Source organism: Pteropus medius, unplaced genomic scaffold (genome assembly GCF_902729225.1).
Source record: "Pteropus medius unplaced genomic scaffold, Ma_sr-lr_union100, whole genome shotgun sequence".
Lineage (NCBI taxonomy): Eukaryota > Metazoa > Chordata > Mammalia > Chiroptera > Pteropodidae > Pteropus > Pteropus medius.
This window is the reverse complement of record NW_024345601.1, coordinates 4,797,207-4,821,488: the sequence shown is the minus strand read 5'-3', so window position 1 is coordinate 4,821,488 and position 24,282 is coordinate 4,797,207. Positions and strand designations below refer to the sequence as shown.

Genomic DNA, 24,282 nt, shown 5'->3' with positions numbered 1-24,282 from the left:
CTGAATATTTCGTGGCTCCTTTTTCTTACTCCAGAAGTACAGTAACCCAAGAACAGTAGAGAGAATGTACCGTGCTTCTGAAAAATGGGAAAACAATATGACGGATTCCCAAGATATACTGCACAATGAGTGAATAAAAACAAGCTGCAGTCTCATAGGCATTGTGAAGGCCATTTGTATTTTTTAAATGCTCTATATTGTAAGGGCCTAGAAGGCTTCATGTCAGACTGATAACCACTCTGATCTTGGTGTGTGGATTGTCGGGGAGGTACAGTGGCACCGTTCATTTATCCCTACCCTGAGTTTCTTTTTTGGAACATGTCCCAAAAGCTTTCTTGAAATATCTAGTTTAATAGATGGGCATCGGGGTAGTCCATGAGCTCCTTAAAATTGTAGGTTAAGCTTTGTAAATAGTGGCAAATGTTTACTTTTCTAGAGAGAGGGTCTGTAATTTTCAGCAGAATCTCAGAGGAAACATTTGTTCCAAGAGGGGTTAATAGCCATTGGTCAAGATTGTTGTGCCACTTTCTACTCCACTTTCTCATAGGTTAACTCAAAAAGTACAATATTATCTGAAAAATATATACCATAGTTGTTTGATTTTTAATGTTATAAAAGTGATATATGACTTTACCCTACCATAAGGACTAACAGAGAAATCAATAGTGTTACAATGTGGTACTGCATCATCCCCATGAATATATTTAAATATATTTAGCCTTTTCTTAAAATAGATGCCTGGGCCCTACGGGCTGCCCAAATGTCCAGAATGTATTTTCTACAGCTTCCATTTGCTTTGTTTTGTATGAACCTTGTCTGTGGTGGTAAGGAAGCAATAAGAAATACTACAGTTCCCTTGTTCAGCATTACTCATGAGTGATGTGTCATGTGGCCTGATACTAAAGGTCAAGGGCTTGGGAGCAGATAGCTTATTCTGCTGGGCTCCTAAGGAACATTTCTTCACCTCACCTCATCTGTAGAATGGGACTAATAATAGTATCTACCTATGGCAGTCTCCAATGTCCATTTCCCCCTTCTTCCTTAGTAAAGGAACCCCAATTTCTTAGTTGAGCACACACTTGTGCTCAGAGAACAGACCACATAACTCAGCCTCCCTTACAGCGAGTCAACTAAGTTCTGCTCAATGAGATAAAAGTGGAAGCCCAGTCTGGTTCTTCTGGGACTTTAAAAAAAAAAAAGGGTAGACTTCTGGTTTCCAGTTCTGCACATAAGGAGCTAGGAAGCTGCCACTCAGTTCTTGACAAGTAACCATCTGAACAGTCAACTCCTCTTGGATTTGTAAGAGAAGGAAAGATACAGGGCAAACCACTGCCCCCAAAACTGGAGACAGACAGGCAAATACAGGGAGCTGTGGCTTACCAGAGCAGACTCATAAGTAGAAACCACTGTGGGAACCAGTGGTGAGGTAGGAAACCCTGAATTGTAACAACAAATTGCTGGAGGCTGTGTGGATAAGTCTGAGAATTAAAAACTCTAGGGAGACTAGGTCATAGGAGGGATCCCCACACTTCTGAGAGTTTTACCTCTAGAAGGTTCCCACACTAAATACTGAAGAAAAATCCCCTCTGGCTTCTGGCAGGGGGGAAAGGGAAAATAAACCATTTGAAATATGCTAGAGCAGGGGTCCCCAACTCTATGGCTGCGGATTGGTGCTAGTCTGTGGCCTGTTGGGAACCAGGCTGCACAGCAGGAAGTGAGCGGTAGATAAAAAAAGGGAAGCTTTATCTGTATTTGCAGCACTCCTCAGTGCTAGCATCACGACCTCAGCTCCACCTCAGATCATCAGGCATTAGATTATCACAGGAGCACCAGTCTCTGGTGCCAAAAAGGTTGAGGACCACTGTGCTAGAACACTCTGTTCTTCTTAAGGCCTGCCCTGGGGGGAAACTAGTTACCAGAGCTTAACCTGCTGGGGTATAAATCAGAGCCTAACCTAACTGGAAAGGGAAATATACAACTTTACCTCACTCTATCCATCCTGTCTCAGTTACGGGGGAAAAATAAAACTAAAAAACACTTGCAAAGTTCACAGTCCAGAGGCACAGACTCACTAAAAGACTGAGACCTATCATAGGACTATAGAATGCGCCCTCTCCTCCCATACCTCACCACCACATCACAAAAAGCCTATTTACTGCAGTTACTTTTAACCAATACATCATGTCCAGCTATTTAAAAAAAAAAAAAATTACAAGGTATACTAGAAGGCAAAAATCTCTGAAGTGAAAATGCCTTTGATGGGCTTACTAGTAGACTGGATACAGCTGAGGAAAAAATTAAATAAAAGGCTATATCAATAGAATCCTCAAAACCAAAAAGCAAAGAGAATAAAGACTAAACCCCTCCCTCCAAAAAAAACAGAACAGAATATCTAAGGACTGTAGGACAACTGCAAAAGGTATAACATACATGTAATGGGAATACCATAAGGAAAGGAAAGAGAAAGAAACAAAAGAAATATCTGACTGAGAATTTCTTCAAATTATTGTCAGACATCAAACCACGTATCCAGGAAGCTCAGAGAACACTAAGCAAGATGAATGTAAAAACAAAACAAAAACAAAACCCAACCAACCAAAACCTCAAAACAAAAACAAAACAAAACTACACTTAGGCAAAAAAAAAACTCGCCCTACCTATAGAAGACCAAAGCTAAGAATTATATCTCACTTTTCCTCAGAAACCATGCCAGCAAGAGAGTAGATGAAAATATTTAAAGTGTTGAGAGTAAAAACCCCACCAACCTCAAATTCTATACCCTGCAAAATCATCTTTTAAAAGCGAAGGAGAAATAAGGACTTTCTCAAACAAAAATTGAGAGAATTTGTTGCCAGTACATCTACTTTGCAAGAAATGTTTTAAAAAGTTCTTTAGCTAAAATAACACACATCAGTAAAATAATACACATCAGAACTCAGATCTACTACATAAAGAACATTGAAAAAAATAAGTGAAAGTAAAATATATTTTTCTTATTCTTATCTAACATATAATAGTTTATTCAAATGATAATGGCAACAATGTATATGACTACAATGCTTATGTATATATCTTGTGTGTATATATATGTAATGTATGCTTATAAGTGAAATGAATAACAGCAATGATACAAAGGACAAGAGGAAGGAATTAGTATTATTTTGTTATTATACTCACACTACCCTTGAAGTGGTATAGTGTTATTTGAAAGTGGACTTGGATTAGTTGTAAAGATATATTGCAAACTGTAGGTCAACCACTAAAAAAAGTAAGAGAAGTATTTATATGCTAGAAAAGGAGAGAAAATGGAATCATGTAAAACGCTCAATTAAAACATCAAAAGCAAAAAATGGATAACAAAAATTGGAATGAAGAACAAGGGCAACCAATAGAAAAGAGTAACTAATATTGTAGATATGAATCCAACTACATAATAATAATTTTGAGTATCAATGGTCTAAATGCCCCAAATAGACAGAGACTTCCAGAGTGAATCAAAAAACATGACCCAACTATATGTTATCTACATGAAACCCATTTTAAATAGACACATATAGATTAAAAGTAAGTGGATAGAGGCAAAATACCATGCTAACACTAATCAAAAGCAAGCAGGAGTAGTAGCTATATTAGTTTCAGGCAGAGCAGACTTCGAAGCGAGGAAAGTTATCAGGGAAAAAGAAGAGTATTGTATAATGATAAAGGGGTCAATTCTCCAAGAGGACACAACAATTCTTAAGGTGTATGCACCTAACAACAGTGTCAAACTATGTGAAGCAAAACTGAGAACTGCAAGCTGACTCCACTATCACGGCTGGAGACTTTAACGCTACTCAATCAGGAATGGACCGACCCAGCAGGCAGGAAATCAAGAAAATCAGAAAGTAAGCCACAAGACACCACACATCCAGCATAAAATCATTACAAAAAACACCAACAAAAGCAAAACATAACACAAAACACATACAGATTTCTCTATAAAGCCATAGACCAAATTGATAGCAGTGGTTACCTTTGAGGAAGAAAATGAGGCTATGGGTGTGGAGAGTAGAGGTGATCAAGGGGCTTTCCTTTATTGTACTATTTGAATCTTTTATAATGAGAATATATTCATGTCTTATTTATATGACTAAAATTATTTTTTTTTTGAAAGTGACTACAGACATAAACAAGGGTAGCAGATAGGGAACAGGTGAATTTGTGGGGAGGAACAGGTGAATTTGTGGGGAGGCACAGGAGAAACTAAAAAGCTTTTTCTATACTATATACTGACAGAGTTATGTTGCCTTGCAAAAAACCTTTTTCTAGTCTATTGGTTAACACACATCTCTCTTCAAGCGCCTCATTAATGTATAACTCATTCTTCCCTGCCACTCATATTAATAGTTTTTTTTTAAAAAGGCCTATATGTTCATAGATTGTTAAGTATGCAAAGACATATTGTTAAGCATGTTTTCTAAATGAGAAATGGAATACGCCCATTTCATATTTAAGGAGAGACCTTATGTTAAAACTTCTTCCCTCTGTGGGATGAGAAGGAATGTAAAGATCAAACTTATGTGTAAATGCAGAAGTTAAAGTTCAATGGGACCTTAAGAATAAAGGGGCTCATCTTTAGTTATAGTGAACTGATATAAAAGTTTGCCTGATGAATATCTTCAGATATTGGTTTACTTATTGAGAAAATATGTATTAAACACCTACTATATATATCAGGTGCATCCTAAACACCTCATCTTCAAGGAACCGGGTCTAATCTGGTGGTAGTGGTAATATAAACAAACAACTACAGAGCTATACTAACAGTAGGGAAAAACCATAAGATCTCGCTACTACTCAAAGTTGAGGACCCGCAGCATTTCAATCACTTGAGGACACCTGAGGCCCCAGGCCTAACCCTGTGAATCTCCATTTTAACAAGATCTTCAAGTGATCTGGGCAAGATTTGAGACGTGACGAACTGTTGGATTATAAAAGGCACACTATTGGTCCTTTGGGAAGCAGTTAGAGATCTTTAGACTAGATGGTTATAGGTACATTCCAGACTGAGAAACGAGCAGGCCGATGATTACAGCAGTTAGAGAGAGCAAGAAGAGTTCTGGAAGAAAACTAGGCCTTTTGGAAGATGTGGGAGACAGGGCAAAAAAGGTAGGCTGAGACCAGAGGCAAAAAGGCCAGACTGACCTGCTGAGAACTCTGGAGGAAGCTATAGAAAATTTTATGCAGCAATGTGCCAGGATCAGATTCTTATGTTTGGACATAACTCTGGTAGCAGAGTGGAGGATTAAACGCAGAACAGAGGCTGGAGCAGGAGGCAGACTGTGTCCTTAAATGAACATAATTCAATTTTGGACTAGAAAGGAAGTCTTGAGGACTTAAAGGGTGGTGGCAGGCACTTAGTCCCACGCAGAGACAGAGAGAAACAAAGGGTTCCAGCGGCAGGTGGATAGAGAGAGTTCTTTCTTCTCAAAGTTAGAAAGTACTCCAACTGCATTAGCATCACCAGGGAATTGTTAGAAATGAAAATTCTCGGCTCTTATCCTAGATACACTGTGTCTGAAACTCTAGGGTGTGGGGCACACAAATCTAATTTTGACCAAGTTCTCTACAAGCTGCGAACCACTGCTCTAGCCTGACAAAAATTTGGTAGCAGGTTGTAAAGGCTTAGAATTGCCACAACTTGCTCTTTCTTAAAAACAAAATAAAAAACACGACAAGAGTAATGAGAAATGAGTTTCTATGCTGAATGGTCAGAACAAAAGCCACATACAACCTAGATTTTTGGGTAGTGCCCACAAAATAAGCAAAGAACGCACTGACCATCCTGTCCAAAAGCCTCACATTTGGAGAATTTAAATAGTTTTGGTATAGGCCGTGATGTTCTCAGTAGCCTAAATTAAATAAAACTTAAAATTAAGTAATCATCTCCGTTGTAAATTCTTTCTGTTCCTTTTATTCCACATAAAAGCATCTTCAGGAAAAACGTTGGGATTCCTTCTGGCCCTGTGAAAACTGTTTCTGATGCAATCAACCATTATTTAAAAAAAAAAAAAAAAAAGCCCAAATTTAAACCCCAAAAAACGGAGCAGCGGGGCTGGCGCCATATTCCTAAATCAAGTCGGGCCCTTTCCCAGCCACACCCCTGCGGACTGCAGAGCCTCCTTCCTCGGGCTGTTCCCAAAGATAAATAAATCACTCCCTGTTTTTTCCAGACCTGAAATTAGCGGTGACTCAGAGCACTCGGGACGGCCACAGTCGCCTTGGGAAGGAGGAAAATGTGCAGATTTTTCCCCTTAGGCGAGGACCCGAAGTGCCTGGCTGGGCCAATCAGGGGAGGATGGCGGGAATCGCACCAAAGTAGGTAAAATATGCAGGATTCATCCCCCTCTGCGGCGGTCCGCGCCTAGGCGTCCGCCCTTCCTCCCTTCTCCCACTCTGCGGCTCCGCCCACTCTTTCCTTCCCTCCCATCTCTCCCCCCGAGGCCCCGCCCCAGAGGCTGCACACACCTGGCCAGGTGGCTACTTCCATGTAAGGGCAACGCCTTCGCAAGTGGGCGGAGCGCCACGTGGCCCCGCCCATGGGGGAAGAAGTGACGTCAACCTCGGGTCATCCTTTGCCGGCTCCTCAGCGGCAGGTGCTAACCCAAGCTCTGCCTCCTCATCCGTCACAGATGAGGGAGGACCCACCCCCACCTTCATTAGAGCCGAGCTGGTGAGTGGGACTCGGTACACCACTCTCCAGAAGGTGAGGAAGAGCCCCCCCACGCCTGCGGGGAGTCCGGAGGGCCGCCTGGGCGGGGCGTTACCAGGCCAGCCCGTTGCGCAGCAACGGCGAGCAGCGCGTGACGTGTGCAGCGGAGTTTGGGCCCCGCGCGCGCGCGCCCGCCCGCCCGCGTGCCCGCCCCCTGGTAGGCTCGCTCTCTGCGTCGCCTCCGCGCCTGGTGGTTCCGTCCCGCTGCGGTGAGGAGGCAGCTAGCTCAGAAGACTCGGAGCGGGCCGGTTCCCTCCCCCGCGTCCCTGCGACCGCCGCGGCGAAGATGGTGAGTGGCAGGGGGAACGAGGCGTGAGCTGCCGCCGCAGGGGTGGCGGGCTGAGGGGCGAGCGCTGCCTCCTCGCCCAGGGGACCCGGGCCGCGCTGCAGTCTCCCGGCAGTGGAGGCGTCTAGGGCGTCGCCGCCCGCGGACCTGCTGGACTCACGAGTCCCAGGGCGGCTCCCCGGCCGCTGCGTCGGTCGCAGCTGCTGCGAGGCCGCCGCCCCGGAGCGTGGTCTCCGCCATCCCTTCCGCCCCGGCCTCGGTACCACCAGTCAGCGGCGAACCCCTCCGCCCTGCTTCGTGATATCTGTCAGAGGAGGGTTCGCCAGCCCGGGCTGGGGGGCTTGGAATCCCGCGCGGGCCTCGTTGGGGCACACGTTTCCCTAAAGCCCGGCACAGAGGCATCAGATAGTGACTCGTGCAAGTTTCGGCCCGCGAGGTCTGTCCATCCGGATAAGGAAAATAAGGCCTTTATTGAACAACCCTGGAGTGCGGTGTGAACACTACGAGCATGACCCTGGCATGGTTAAGAATGGGTGGCCTCGCAGCCGCTTTGTTTGCGGTATCTGGCAATCAGCTTCCAGCAGCACTCTCATCGTGCTTGTCAAGCTTGGCAGTGTCTCTTTTAACCCTTGCCTGCCCGATCTCTCCGTGTATAGTTAGAAATTTTCTTTTACCTGTAAACAGTTTAGCTCTGTCAGATTTTAACATGGAAGGTGTGAGCATGATTCTGAGATACTCATCAAAGCAAATGAAAAAGCTTTTCAAAAGTCCATTAAATTATCGGAGTCTCTAAAAAGTAAACAGATGTTCACTGTATACTAGCTGATGGACACTACCTAATTTATATATATTTTTCTCTACACTGTAATTTCAGTTTGCTGTAAAACAGTTTTCTTAACAGGACGCTCAAGTAGAACATTTTGTCATTTTCTTTAGTTGGCACACTCTATTACCATTTTTGGTCAATGATTTGCAGGCAAGGGCTTACCAGACTTTGCTAGAAATATTACACTGTTATTGCATCTGTCTGCCTGGAAGCAGTTGGTACCAGCTTATTTCCATACAAAATGTTTTCTGAATAACAATTTTGGTTTTCTCAAGGTATTACAAACTTTCATGGCTATGCAGGCTGGCTCATTAGTGGAAAAAGATTAATCAATAGTTTCTTGATGACTGAGGAGGATATGTAATAGGAATTCGATATTGTTTAGTTTTGGTTTTTCTTTGGTTTAATTTTGTAGGCTATACAGGGTCAACATTTTAAGACTTTAACCTCTTTACAATTATAAATGTATACACTACTTTTACTAAAAGACTTTTAAATTAAGGGTTTTGAATTCTCATAAATTTAAGACCATCCTCTCTGATGAAAGTGTTTTGGAACCTGCTGTAGGGTCTTCTGACTTGACATTTCTACTTTTTTGAATTGCTAGATTGAAAACTTTATTTTCTGTTTGAAAATAGGCCCAAGCATTTTGCCTTTAGTTAAACTCTAGTTAAAGCTTAACTTTCATATTTCTGCACATTCAAATAAAATGAATCTTTTAAATGGTTTTTAGGGGAGGAGGAGAAATAAAAATCAATATGGGTGATTCTGAATACATTTCAAACCTGTTGGCCTTAGGGAGCTGAAGACCTTATAAGCCAGTCTCGTTTGGATGCTTGCAAAGCAATTTCAGACTGACCATTTTTAAAGCTACTCTTGTATTGAGCCTAACAAGCACAGAGCATTTCCCTTCAGTCCTGCTATTAGAGAATATTGTGAAGATGGAAAGTTCCTTTATTATCCCACATTTTAGCATTTTACCTCTGTGTTTGAAACTGTTTAGATCTGTTGGTTAGATGCTTGTTCAAATTTTTTTTTTTTTTAGGTTAAATTTCAACTGCTCCTAGTACTCACCAAGTCTTCTAGAAGCACTTTAGAATTAAGCGATTTGAAACCAACTCAGAAGATCACTTTGGGCACTTTAAGATGAGATTTCATGTTTTCAAAGTCTCACTTTACAGTGCCAATAAAAGAAAGATTAAAAAAAGAAAAGCCTATCCTTCACAGAACCATATCTGCACACACCAAACAAAACTTTGGTGTATGTGTGCTGGGTGTGCCAGGTTCCTCATACAGAGATTGTTTACTGACCCACCATCAAGTTCCTAGGGTTATCTGCTCAGTAGTTCTTCTGTTGGGTATAGATTGAGACATAACACACAAACTTGCCTAGCTCCTCTTGTAACTGATAGTATGTGCATTTGTGGTATAGCTGTATGGCTCTCTCCTAATTATGAGGGTGATGGTGCACCTAAAGCAAAATAAAGGTCTACGTGATAATCCAACCCTTAACTAATCAGAATTCTGCTCTAACAAACTGAGCTAATTGGCTTAGACTGAATTACAAATGTGTTCTACCACTTGATGATTAGCAAAAACACTTTTACTTATGAGAGCATAGTGGAATAGGTTGGGCATATGCTCATGTGCCTATATAACGTATCGGAAAACAGACTGAAGGATTGACTTATGACCTTTTCTGACTCCACATCAAGTTTTTAAATAATTTAAAAAATAATTTAAATATTTTAAGCAGAAAAGTACACAGAATAGCAGAAAAGTACACAGAATAACAGATTCCTTTGTACAAAAAAGTTTAACTTTATGCCATTCTTCAGGTTTTTATGTTACCATTACAGCTAAGTATGCATCTTCTTCCTTATCCCATTCCCTTCTCTCCCCAGAGATAACCAACCAACCACTCTTGTGTCAGAGACATATTGTATCAGCCAATTAAGGAAATTATTTTTTTTTCAAGGCTACTGCAATTGGAAGGACATCAATTAACGAGGAACATCCCCGCACCCCCACCCCCCAAAAAAAACGAAAAAAAAAACCCAAAGGACAGGGACCTAGGACAGGTAGACCAAAGAGCCTTAAGGAAGCATGGGGATGGGTCTTATAGTTGAAATGAGCAGGGGCAGAATCCTTGTGTTACTTGTTCCCTAGAACACAAAATGATGGGGGTGGATTTCTTAACCATCACTGCTTTCCAGGAGCACAGGGCACAGGGTTCAGGTACAGTTCAACATAGTCACCTGAAATTTATATGTTTCATTCTCATTGATATTTCTATACTTCGAGCTATACACATATGCATCTGCAGTAGTATAGTATATACTTTATTGTCTTGATGTGTTTTAAACTTTTATACAAATGTTATGCTTTGTGTATCCATTTGCAGCTTAAAAAGATTAAACTTAGTGAATTTTTTGGGAGGGCAGGGAGTGATTTTTTAGTTTTAGCTGTGGCTCTGATTCTTTAACTGTTGATACTTACTGGTTTATGACTATATAAGTTTATCCATTCCCTTATTGATGGACATTTGCCCAACTTTTTGCCCTTTATCTCTTTTTGTCTACTTAAGCTGTTTTGCAATAGATCTGTTCCATTTTTATATATTACTATATATTATTTCTCTGGCCTCAGTAAGTGTCTTCTTGGTGTGTATCTAGAAGCAGAAGCCCTGGTTTAGAAGCCATACACATGTATTTTTCATTCTACTAGTTGTGGTTCTAGTCTACATCCATTTCATCATCTGCATTTAGGAGCCTGTTTCTGCATTTCTTTTCACCACTTGGTATTATGAGACTTGAAACCTTTGCCAGTCTGATGGGTGTGAAACGATTTCTCATTCTTTTAATTTGCATTTCTCTGATTAGTAGTATCTTTTCATATGTTTATTGCAGCTTGTTTTTTACATGCGTGTGCATCCAGTGAACCTGGTATTGTATAAAAACTCATCGTGTCTTCATTCAAGCTTGTTCGTGGAGCCATCAAGTAAATCCAGCTTTAAAAGGAAACACGAATATGATTATCAATGCCAGAACTACATACTGAGGACTAATATTTCTCTCCACCTAGTTTCTTTGCAGGCCTCTCAAGCTAAGTAAAGAAAGTTCAATACTCTCTTAATTCTAGACACCTGCCATTGTCAAGCCCTGGTAGTGGTAGAATGCAGAGTGATCCAGGATGAAGTTCCATTTTTGTCAAGGGCCACAGAGGTTAACATCTAGCCAAAATGTTAAAAACAAACAGGGATATATGGGAACTCTCTGTACTTTCTGCTCAATTTTGCCGTGAACCTAAAGGTCTCTGAAAAAATAGTCTATTTAAAAAAAGGCAAAGTAAAACAAATAACCGGGACTGGTTTAAATCACAGTGGTATTTAACTTAGTATACAAGGAAGACTCCAGACATCTTTGTTTTTATGTTAAATAACTATATTTTCTTTCATTAATAATTAAGATACTTTGAGATGAGCACCCCATTTGAAATTTGAAAAAAATCTTGAAACTTTTGGAAAACTGGATTTAACATATATATGCATTGTTTTTATCTTCAGAGCAATTTTCTGATCTCTAACTAGGCCTAGAATCTTTACTATACAGGCATACCTTATTTTATTGCGCTTCACTTTATTGTGCTTCATAGATGTTGAGTTTTTACAAATTGAAGGTAAGACCCTCCATCAGCAAAAAGATTACAACTGATTTTATTGTGATACTTTATTGCAGTGGTCTGGAACCAAACCCACAATATCTCCAGGGTTTGCCTGTACTGTTTGCTATTTGCATACTTAAACCACAGAACATAATATGTGGAACATTGTTATTTAAGTATCTTGAGCTTCCTTCCCTTGTAGCATAATGTTCCTCTCTAGATTGTCCATGAAAGCCATACCCAAAGATTTACACCTGACACTTCCGAAATATTTGAAGCCCAACTTTTCTTTTGTCCCTGCTTTCTTGTGGTGATGTTAGAAGTGAGTTTTCACTTGGAATTGTTATGCTTCTGAAAGCTATCTCCTGTTCATTTTTCTTGAAATTTTACATTGGGAGAAATATAGAAAAATAAACATCAGATTAGTTCATATGAGTAATACTTCGACAAACTTGTTATTTACATTCATCATAGAATCTTCTGTACAAGGACCCCCATAGAATTGAGTAGTTTTTAGTCTAGAGTGATTCTTAACTCTTGAATATAAGTCTTTTAGTAGCTGATGTTGTAAGGCTTAATGTGATTTGCTTTGGTATGTTAAAATGTAAGAATCAATTTTTATGTAGATCTTTAAAAAGCAATTGATTTAAGTAAAAATGCAATTAAAATTCTTAAAATTCAGATTTTAACCTGTAGTCGAAATGTGAAAAGTCTGAGATTGTGGCTTTTTTTTTTTATCCTGGGAAGCTAGCATCAAAGAACTCAATTCTGTTGCAATAGGGCATAGGACAGACATTTGAAAGGTAGACTCTTCAGTGCATACTATAGCAGGAAACCTACATTTAAAATGAGGTTGTCATTGTGTTTGTGCTTTTGGATAACATCAAAAAGACTGTTTACTCCTTTCAGTATTTTTATATTACTTCATAGGGTGTTACTCCCGTTTACCTTATCACAGAAACGGAAGGTGAATTTCCTCCTATCTTGGCTTGCTTTCAGAAAATCGCTAACTTTAAATGTAATGAACATTTACTTTAAAATGGCTTCACATGGCACATTTTTGTTGTTGGTGGTAGTATTTTCATGTAGCAATAGAGCTAAAACTAAATTATAGGCAAAGACCAGTAAGACTCCTCCACCTTGCTAGGGAACAATCTTCTAAGTCAATTGTTGAAGCTCTGAAGTGCTGAGAAATTTTCAAATCATTGAAACTTTGTTTTAAGAATTTCGTAAGTAATCTTTAGACCAGTGTTGTCGAATAGAAATAAAATATAAATTACATACATACATTTAAATTTTCTAGTAGCCCTATTAAAAAGTAAGGAGAAAAGGTGAAATTTATATTTATCCCAATATATCTGAAATATGTCAACATTTAATTGATATAACAATTAATAAGACATTTTACATTCTTTTTTCATACCAGTTGTTTGAAATCCAATATATATTTTACACCTACAGCACACCTCAATTCAAATGCTCAATTAGAGCATTTGAAATATTCAAATGCTCAATTAGAGCATTAGAAATATTTAATATGTATTTAGATTTAAAATTTACAGTTGAAAGAGTCACATACCTAATTTGCTCCAAGCATACTTCTAAGTTTTCCAATAATGGAATTGATAATCAGTTTTAAAATTTAAGTTAATTTAAGTAAAATACAATTGAAAATGCAGTTCTTCAGTCACACTAGCCACATTTAATGGACTCACTAAACCACATTGGCGAGTGGCCACCTTAATGGACCAGCCTCAGACTTTGTGGATTGGCCTATTTGTAAGGGGAAGTTAGTATGGATACCAACACTTGTGTTAATTCTCTGCATTTCTGCACATGTCTAAGAAACAATGCTATGATCACGTATGAATCCCTTTTATGGCACTTAAGATGTTTTGTGGAACTAGACTATTAAGTTCCTTAGGATAGGGTTTGTATATTTTAATAGCAAGGTGTTTCTCTCATAGTAGGCCTACAACAGCTATTACTGAGTGAACATGAATAGGTGAATGAGAGGGCATTCTTAATTATGACAGGGATGGGTTCCCATGGAGATGGATTACCTCAATTTTCATACTTTCTATTTCTACATACTTCTTTTTTTTAATACAATGGACATTGAGTTTTAACTGCTAAACTAATTGAATACTAACCCCGCTTTACATTTTAATTTGAGTCTTACCGTGAAAATCCTTTGAGATAAGTACCTTTAAAGTAATTCTGGCATACAGAAACTCCTCAATAAATACAAGTTCCCTTAGAAATTAAACTAAATGGTATTTGATGCTCATTGAGGCATCCTGAACCATAGAAAAGCACTTGAAAGAAGTAATGCTATCTTAGATAACTTATAAGTATTTAGTATGTGTCAGGCATGTGTTACCTTCCAGTGAGGTAAGTATTGTTACCATTCTGTTAAACTGTACCGAGAAGTGGTTAAGAGCATGGGCTCATAGTTGGGCTGCCTCGGTTTTTTGAATCTTGGCTCTGCTACTTACTAGCTGTATGATCTTAGGTAAGTCATTGATTGTTCTTTGCCTCAATTTCATCATTTCTCCAAATGGGGAATGATAGTAGTACCTATCATCACAACAGTTTGGGTGATGCATATAATTAGTTTAAAGCAATGCCCAATACATAGTAAAGTGCTTATCAGTGTTGGCTAAAATAATAACATTAAACAACTTTGGGTCCTAATTAGATTATCAGTCTTTTTCTCTTTACATTCTGATTACACCAGTGCATGCTTCAGTAATTGTAGAAGAAAAAGGTGGGAAGAGTGCATTAGAACATGTTTCCAGTTGTTTTATTGTTTCTTTAAACTAATGTTATTTTTCTTGGAATCATATATATCTGATCAACTTTTTTATGATCAGCTTTTTAATTTGATTTTTCAAGTGATGATTCTTGATTAAAGTATTTCTATTAAAGAATTAAATAACTAGTTATATTTTTCCTGAAGTAGTTAATGGAGAATCAAATACAATTCTTCACTGCCTTCAAGGATTAAAATAGCAGTCATTTATTCAGTAAATAGTTGAGAAATTTTATATGCCAAGAACTGATCCAGGTACTAGGGATACAGTACTGAAAAACAAAGTCCTTTCCTTGTAGAAGTTACATTGTAATATGAGGAGAGAGAAAGAGGGGAAAATGACAACATCACGTCAGTCATGAGTGGTATGAAGAAAATAGGGTGATCAATAGGCAGTACTAGAAGAGTTGGCTGCTTTTAGGTAGATTGTTAAGGAAGGCCTATAAGGAGGTGACATTTAAGCTAAGATTTGCAGGGCAAGAGAGAGCAGGCCACATGAAAAACATTTCAGGCAAAAGGAACTCCATAAGTAGAAAGTCCTGTGAAGAGAATGAGCTTGACATTCTAGGGACAAAAAAGGCTTGTGTGGCTAGAGTTCATTGGAAAAGAGGAAGAGAAGTAGGCAAGAGCTAAATGTAGGAAGAGCACTTAGGCCAAGGTGAGAAATTTGAATTTTATTTTGATTACACCAGGAAACCTTTGGGTGTGTACTGGATGTGTGTAGGTGGGCGGCGGAGTATTGAGGTGTTAAGTAGTGGAATGGGATATGATTTATCTCTGTGGCTCATATGTGAAGATGTATTAATGGGGACAAAGACTTACTAAGAGACAATTGCTATTACTCAGGCAATCAATGGTGTGGTAGCTTGAATTAGGATTCTTAGTAGTGGGATAGTGAGAGTTAATTAGATTGGATATATAATTGACTCTTAAACAACATGGGGGTTAGGGGCACTGACCCTCACAGTCAAAAATCCATGTATAACTTTTGACTCTACCCAGAACTTACCTACCTTCATATCTGTGGAGAATTGGTTCCAGGATCCCCCTCGGATACCAAAATCTGTGGATACTCAAGTCTCCTATATAAAATGGTGTAGATCAATGCGTGCAGTCAGCCTTCTGCATTTGCAGACTTATAACCATGGATTGAAAACTAACTGCTTATAAGCGGACCTGCACAGTTCAAACTCATATTGTTCAAGAGTCAACTGTATATTTTGGGGCATAGAGCTGACAGGACTTACTGATATTTTAGATGTGTGGCATATGAAAAGAAAGACAACAAGGATAACTTAAGATACTTGAGCTACTAGGTAGTCGGTGGTGTCATTGTGCTAAAATAAAAGAGTTTGGCAGTAATTGAGATTCTTAGACTTTTGAGGAATAACAAATTGATCCAGAAGTATTCTAAATCTTTAAAATACCTTAATTTCATATCTGATTATAATTATGTTATATTATTGTAAAACATTAAGAAAATTTTAGTTGTAATGACAATTCCAACCAAAGTATTAACATTTGGCACATTTTCTTCCAGGCCGTTTAAAATATGTTCATTCTTTCAGTAAATGATTGTTAGATGTCTTTTAGTAACCAGGCACAGCAGGTCCTTATTCAGTGTTGTTTCCTTCATTGATGAGATGCCATAGGAACTTAACTTGTTTATATCAATTAGACTATAGTAAAATTGGTTTCCTTGTGTTTTGTTTTGCTTAGAGTCACAGGAACCTATTGACAATGTTAAGGGAGGACTGTACTGTTGTAGGCTCTGGAGATTAAACAGTATACAAAACAGAGTTTCTTTCCCTATGAAGTATACATTGTAATGAGGGAGACAGGTAAGAAATAAGTGAACAACTGAATAAGGTAATTGAAGATTGTAATAAGGACTATAATGAAAATGAGAGAAAGTGAATATCTGGACACTACTGATGCAGATTTTTTTCACACAGTTGAATAAGTTCATCTGTAACAATTTTATATTCTTTATTTCCCACATCCCAAAATGACAAGGGTGCCACGCTAAATAAGTGGGAGAAAGAATAGTGTCTTCAACAGATGGAGTTAGGATATGCAAAAGAATGAATTTGGATCCCTGTTTCATACTATATAGAAAATTCATCTCAAAACCTGTCATAGACATAAATATAAGAGCTAAAGCTATAAATCTCTGTGAACATAGGAAGTGTTTTGGGGGCAATTTTCTTGGCCATTCTAAACAATGACATTAACACCTTAAGTGACAAGAAAAATAGATAAATTGGATTTTATTAGAATTTAAAACTTCTGCATCGAAGAACACCATCAAGAAAGTGAAAAGAGAACCCACAGAATGAAAGAAAATCCTTGCAAATCATATTTCCAACAACGAACTTGTATTCAGAATATATAAAGGACTCATAGCTCAACAATAAAGACAACCTAATCATATGAGCAAAGGCTTTGAATAGACATTTCTTAAAGAAATACAGTGCTCAATAAGCATATGAAAGGTGCTCAAAATTGGCCATTAAGGAAATGCAAATCAAAACCACAATGAGATACTGCTTCATACACACTAGGATGGCAGTAATAAAAAAGACAAGAGTAACAAAATGTTGGCAAGGCTGTGGAAAAGTTGGAAGCCTCATATGTTGTTGGTGGGAATGTAAAATGGTGCAGCCACTTTGGAAAACCGTTTGGCTGTTCCTTAAGTTTAATTTGGGAGCTACCATATGACTCAGCCATTTTACTCTTAATTATATACCCAAACAAAATGAAAACGTCCACATAAAAAACTTGTACATGAATGTTCAGAGTAACATTATTCATAATAGACCAAAAGTGGAAAGAACCTAAATGCCCATCAATTGATGATCAGATAGGTAAAATGTCATATCTATACAATAGAATATTACTTGGCAATAAAAAGAAATGAAGCACTGAGTCATGCTACAACATGGATGAACTTTCAAAACATGCTAAGTGAAGGAAACCAATCAAAAAAAGACTACATATTGTGTGATTCATTTATATAAAATATCCAGGATAAACAGATCCATAGAGACAGGAAGTAAATTAGTGGTTGGCTAGGTCTTGGGTAGGTGAGAGTGGGAAAGAGGAGTGATTGCTCTTGAGTGCAGAGTTTTTTGGGGTGTTCAAACTGTTCTAAAATTAGATCTTGGTAATGGATGTACAATTTTGTGAATAAAACTTACTGAATTTACACTTAAATGTGTGAATTTTATGACATTAAATATATCTATAAAAATTACTTAAACTGTTAATGGTATCATGCTTGTGCAGTGATGATATTGTTATTTCTGTTAAATCCAGTATTATAAGTAATGCTTTGTCCTCTTTGTGTATAAATCTTTGCCTCCATTTGCATTATTCTTCACAATAGAGTCTTAGGTATGCAGTCACTGAATCAAAAAGTTTGTGTGTATGTGTATACGTTCCCGATTTTTAAAATATGCTTATGACAGGAAACATGGGACAGAAATCTAGAGAAAAAAAATCACTTATATTCCCACTGTCAGATAAAATTCCTTTCTCTATACTATTTTACATAGGTGAGATTATACACTATATGCAAAACTTCATATCCAGCTTCCTTTTTCACTTAAAACAAATCATAAGTATTTCCCCCATGTCATTTTTAAAAACTTTCCATAAATACGGTTTTAACAGATGCATCAGGAACTATCCTGTGGAAATACTATAATTTTCTTTGCAATTCTCCTGTTTTTATTTATTTGGGTTGTCTGATTTTTAGTATTATGAAGATTATTTCCCTAGAATAAATTCCTTGAAGTGAGATTATTGGGGTAAATGGTCAGAGGATTTGGATTATTTTAAGGCTCTTACTCTAAATGGTTAAATTGCTTTCTGAAAGGCATGAATGAGTAATATGGTGCCTATGGTGGCAAGATGAATCTGGAAAAGTAAATTGGTTTGGATAATAAAGGGCCTTTTATGTTCTGTTAATGAATATAGACTTTATCTTATGGGTGCTTGGGAATTAGTGAAGGTTTTTAATCTTGGGAGTGTTATGAGATTTTAAGTAAAGTAGATGAGAAGAAATAGATTTGAAACCCATATTTAAGGAGGAATTGGTAGAGCTTAGAAACTCAGTGTGACCATGGAACAGAGGTAGGTCAGTTAACGAACAACATCAAAACTGTCCTATCTCAGATTCATTGACACGCTAGCTGAGAGAGAAGCCAAATTGTTAAACCAAGGAGAAATCTTTTACCTTTAGCTTATTGTGTTTTCAGAATGGTCTTTCTCAAAGGGGAGTAGAATATTTTTTTTTATATTGTTGCTTTTGAAATAAAGACTAGAAGTATAATGTTTTCATCCAGGATAGTTTACGTAAAGTAAAATTCACCACTTTTTAAAATTTAAATTATTGAGGTAACATTGGTTAATAAAATTAAGTTTCAGGTGTACTATTCTGTAATGCATCTGTATATTGCATTGTGTGCTCACCATCCAGAGTCTAGTCTCCTTCTCTCACTATGTATTTGGCTTCCTTTACCCTCTTCATCTTCCCTCCACTCCCCTCCTCCTCTGGTAAATACTAAACTAATGTCTGTGTCTATGAGTTTGTTAGTTTGTTTTGTTTGTTAATTTGTTGCTTTTTGTTTTATATCCCACAAATGAGTGAATCATATGGTTCTGTCCTTTTTTGTCTGACTAAATTCATTTAGCATAATGCTCTCAAGCTCTGTCCACATTGTTACAAATGGTAATATTCCATTTTTCATGATTCTTTCACATATATGTACCACATCTTCTTTATCCAGTCATCCTTTGAGGACACTTAGGTTGTTTCCATGTCTTGGCTAATGAAAATTCACCATTTTTAGTGCAAGTTCTGCAGGTTTTGGCAAATATATACAATTGTGCAACTACCACCACAATCAAAATATAGAATAGTTCTTTCACACCAAAAATTTCCCATGCTAATTCTTCCTCCCACTCCCAACAGTTATTTGGTTTTTGTCCCTATAATTTTACCTTTGCAAGAATGCCATGTAAATGGAATCATCCTATCATACACTTCTGGCTTCTTTTCACTTAGCATAAGGCATTAGTACATCAGCAGTTCTTTTTTATGGTGAGCAGTATTCCATTCCTTGGTTGTAAATTCTTGTAAAAAGAATTTACAAGAAATTCTTTTGTAAATTTTTTGTCCTAAAGGATGAGACAGAATATTGTAGAGTTCTTTTTCTTTGTGCTAATATTGATAAATGCTTGGAACAGTCATTTTTTCTACATTGGATAAAACTGCTAATAGATATATCGTATTAAATAATGCTCTTTTTGTTTTTTCAACTGCAGAATCAAATGGTTATTTAACAAGGGTGTATCAGATTGCAGAAATTTTGAAATGTGTCAATGTGTTTTATGGGATCTTGATTACTTAACGGTCATCCTCTTTGATATTGATTACTATATATATTAATGTCTTTTATCTAGCATTTATCCTGAAATTAAGTGATGCTTAAATATCAGATAATAAAATGTATGTATTTGTGACAACACAGAATATGAAGTAGAGAACGTGTATTAACTAAGTAAACATTTATTATGCAGCTTCACAATTCCGGGTAGATGAGGATTGTGTATGTATATTGGGTAGAAGGGATTGATAAAGATACTAACAGTTAAGGCAGTATCTAATTGTGATTTTTGATTTGCAGTTTGCCAATGATTTCTGATGTTGAGCACCTTTTCATGTACCTGTATGTCATCTTTGGAAAATGTCTTTTCAGATCCTCTACTCATTTTTAAATTTGATTATTTGGGTTTTTTGCTATTCAGTTATATGAATTCTCTGTATATTTTAGATCTTAACTCCTTATCAGATACATGATTTGCAAGTATTTTCTCCCCTTTGGTGGGTTGCCTTTTGATTTTCTTCATGGTTCCTTTGTTTTGCAAAAGCTTTTTGGCTTGATGTAGTCCCAATTGTTTATTTTTTTACTTTTGTTCCCTTTGCTTTTGGTGTCAAACCTCAGAAATCATTGATGAGAGTTATATTAAGGAGTTTACAGCCTGTGTTTTCTTTTAGGAGTTTTATGGTTTCGTGTCTTAACATTCAAGTGTCAATCCATTTTGAGTTAATTTCTTTGTATGGTGTAAGCTGATGATCTAGTTTCGGTTTTTTGCATTGGCTGTCAACTTTTCTCAGCACCACTTATTGAAGAGACTATCCTTTTCTCATTGTATATTCTTGGCTTCATTGATGTAAATCAGTTGACTATATATGTGTTAGAATGGATCTTATCAAAAAGACAAGAAATAACATGTTGGGGAGGATGTGGAGAAAAGGGAACCCTGTGCACTGTTAGTGGGAATGTAAACTGGTGCGGCCACTGTGGAAAACAGTATGGAGTTTCCTCAAAAAATTAAAAATAGAACTACAATATGATCCAGTAACTCTGCTTCTGGTTATTTATCAAAAGGAAACGAAAACACTTGACAAATACTGTATTATCTCACTTATACGTGGAATCGAAAATAAAACAAAATGCCAAAAATTCCCCCTGAACTTACAGATAGAATAGATTGGTGGTTGTCAGAGGCAGGGAGGGGGTGGAGGGGGGGCAGAATGTTAAAGGTGGTTAAAAAGTACAAACTTCAGTTATAAAATAAATGAGTCATGGGGATGTAATGTACAGCATGGTGACTGTAGTTAATAGTACTGTATTGTATATTTGAAAGTTGCTAAGGGTAAATCTGAAAAGTTCTCATCATAAGAAAAAAATTGTAACTGTGTGGTGATGTATGGTAACTAGACTTATTTTGGTGATCATTTTGCAATATATGAAAATAAGGAATCATTATACACCTGAAATGAATCGTTATACACCTGAAATGAATATGTTATATTGTCAATTACAGCTAAAAGTCTTCTTTTTATCAAGAGGACATTCATGTTTCCATGATGTGACTGATAGTCAGGGAGTTGGTAGCTTAAAAATCAAATAGTGCAAAAATTTTCCATCTTTACAAGTTTTTTATTGTCAGTTATGAGGAGTCTAACAAAGTAGAAACATTAGAAATTTATACAATCACTGTTTCAGAGAACCGAAGTTATTTATCATCAGGAAAAAGAAAATAGATATCATCAGAACCAAAGTATTCCAAGGTAGATCAATAAAAATTGCTTAGAAGTTTTTTTTTTCCTAAAAGCCCTAAAGTTTTGAGATGGAAGATTTTCCTTGGTATAAACTGAATAATTGTACCATAAAGAGTGGGGAAAAAATATCTTGAAGGCCATAGTACATTTCATAAAAATTTTAAGGGATAATCAGTTTTTCAAACCTAATATAGTAGATGATAATTCCCAGGTAGAATAGGGTTGAAAAAAAATACTTAGAGTTAATTGTTGCACTTAAGGACCACAGTCTAATGAGAGAATCAGACAACCCACAGATAGTTAATTACAGTGATAGATAATACTGTGATAGAAATAATTGTAGTCTCTTTTAGTACATATAAAGATTAGAGGTGGTATTGAGGGACCAAGTAAGAGTTGCCTTTCTAGAGGAGGTGATATGTGAACTGAGCCCTGAAGGACTTAACCAGGTCAAGAGGAGGAAGGTATAGCGTCACAAGAGAACATAGTATATTCAGGGAACCACAGAGAATTGTATGTGACTGGAATTAAAGGGTACGTGTCAAGGAGAAGCGGGAAAAGAAGCTGGAGAGATAGGGCATAAAGGGCTTGCATGGCATGGATTTTATCCTGAAGGAAACTGGAAACTCTTGAAAGAAAACAGTAAAACCATAGGACTATTTGCCAATATGCTTACTAGGCTTAGGTTTTGGGTTTTTTTTTCTTCCCATTTTTCTGTCTTGTGTTTTTGTGGGGAGGAGAAGTGGGAAGCATTTTCTCTGTCAGGCTTTTACAGCTCCTTGTTTTTCCTCCTGTTCCTGTCCTCCTTTTCTGACTTCCTGCCTTCCAATTGGAGTGGGAAACCTGTTATCAAACCTAGTTAGAATTGTCTGTAAAATAAGATTGCATACAATCTGAATGAGATTGATTATTTTTAGCAGCTGGGCTTTATTTTATCAGTCCACTTTGGCTGTTGAGATGATTTTTCTGTAAGGTTTGTTTTTTCCTCTTTTGGTGGGAGTATGGGTGGTATATCATAGAGTTTAGGTTATTGAGTGAATCTTTTCCCATGAAGCACAGTGTAACCATAAAATCGTCTTAGTGGAACTCTTTAAAGTTAATTCACAGCTAGTAGAATTGCTATTTGGTCTGCATAGGTTATCTATTAAAGGACACTGTGCTTTGCTATGAGGGTGAAGGACTTATATAATTAGAAATTGGTTGTAAATTTAACACCGTTTTAGTCTTTCTGGTTTGGGGGAATGTATTAAGGCAGAGAGTTAACTTGGAATATTTTCTGAATCACTGATAGTCTATCTGGTGACTCTCTGCAAATTACATAATGACACTCCTGGGTGATGTGGTCTCAGGAGACAAGCAGATGGTACTCCTTAGAACAGTTGAGGCTCTGCAGGCATATCTCTTGGCTAATGGAACATGAACTTGAATTTAGCTGTCTTGGACCCTTGGCCAGGCACCCTTAAGTAAGATACAGTCTATAAAATTGTACCCAGCAGCCTCTGGACATTTTGAATTTTTCAAAGATTGAGGATTTGCTGTGTGCTTGCTTGACTGACATATACTGGGCAGGGACAAATTTTAGGACAGAACCTATTAGCTCACCTCATAGCCACCAGTTTTCATCATCTTGAATTCTGATTTATGGCTGTAGGTGGTGATTGTGCCTAGGATAATGGAAAGAGGTAGTAGTGTAACTGAGTCTTAACTGTTAAAGAGGACTGTTACCCTTTTCATCTTGCATGTCTTTGCTGGTCAACCATTTAATAGTCATGGGAATGTCAGTATGGTTTTTAAATTGGTAGTTTTGGTCATCAGAGAACAGATAGAAATTACTGTTTCACATAGAAGTTTTAAGCTGTCTGGATTTCTTTTATCCATAGCCTCCTATTACCCAAAGGCTTCATTAAAAATTGGCCATATTGGTAACTAGTAGGAGTTGAAAAAGCTCTAAACTGATTTTCTGGTTAATAACAATATGAGTGTTCATTTACTGAATGGTGCCATTGCCAGGCGCTGTTTTTAGATGGTTTACATGTGTTGTGTTGTAATATCAATCCTCTTAAGTTAAGATTATCATAATTCACATTTTACAAATGATGAAACTGAGGTTAGAGAAGTTAGCTAACTTACTCAAGTTAAAAGATTTGAATAAATCTCACCCAACCTTATGGTGTGCCTTCTTCTTTGGTTAAAAAGGTCTTCTAAGGTTAAATGTTCCAAATTCTGTTTGTAAGAACACAACAATTAAAAAATTTTCAATATCTGACTTTATCAACTTATTAAAAACCATATTCCCCAATTAATTATAAAATGTATCTGCAGTAGCCCTGTGTGTTATTTATTGCTATTAAATCTTGTATTTTAATTATTTCAGTTCTTCCTCAGTATCCAAGGTTTTTTTCCACAGGAGTAAAAGAACTTTTTGTCATACCATCTGTAAGAATTAAAATCTTTGCTTAAGGTCAAATCTTGTCTAAAGTTTTATGACCTATTCTTGATTCAGTTTGACTCTTCCAAATTAACACTCGGGATATTTCTAAACAAACAAACAAACAAAAAAAAATCTGTCTGAATTTCTCCCCAAAATTGCTTATTTGCACCAAAAATAACAGACCATAATTGTTATAGTAAACTAGAATTGAAGTCCATGCCCTTGGAGGCATTTCATTATCTGTCACAGCATAGTATAATAATTGAGGTTCCTGATTACACAAACAAGTCATCCATAAATATAAATAATGCACTGTTTTTCCAAGGCAGAAAACTATATAATATATTTTATAAATTTGTTTACTCAAAACAATGC

General features: G+C 37.2%; 1 protein-coding gene across 1 annotated transcript in view; it reads left to right on the top strand.

Moving 5' to 3' along the window:
• Window positions 1-6,881: 6,881 nt before the first annotated feature.
• DSTN (destrin, actin depolymerizing factor) overlaps window positions 6,882-24,282 on the top strand; it is a 32,099-nt gene continuing 14,698 nt past the window's right edge. The window contains exon 1 of the mRNA XM_039874440.1: window positions 6,882-7,040. Within this exon, the coding sequence (XP_039730374.1) occupies window positions 7,038-7,040 (3 nt within the window). The 5' untranslated portion in view covers window positions 6,882-7,037. The remainder of the gene's footprint in view (window positions 7,041-24,282) is intronic.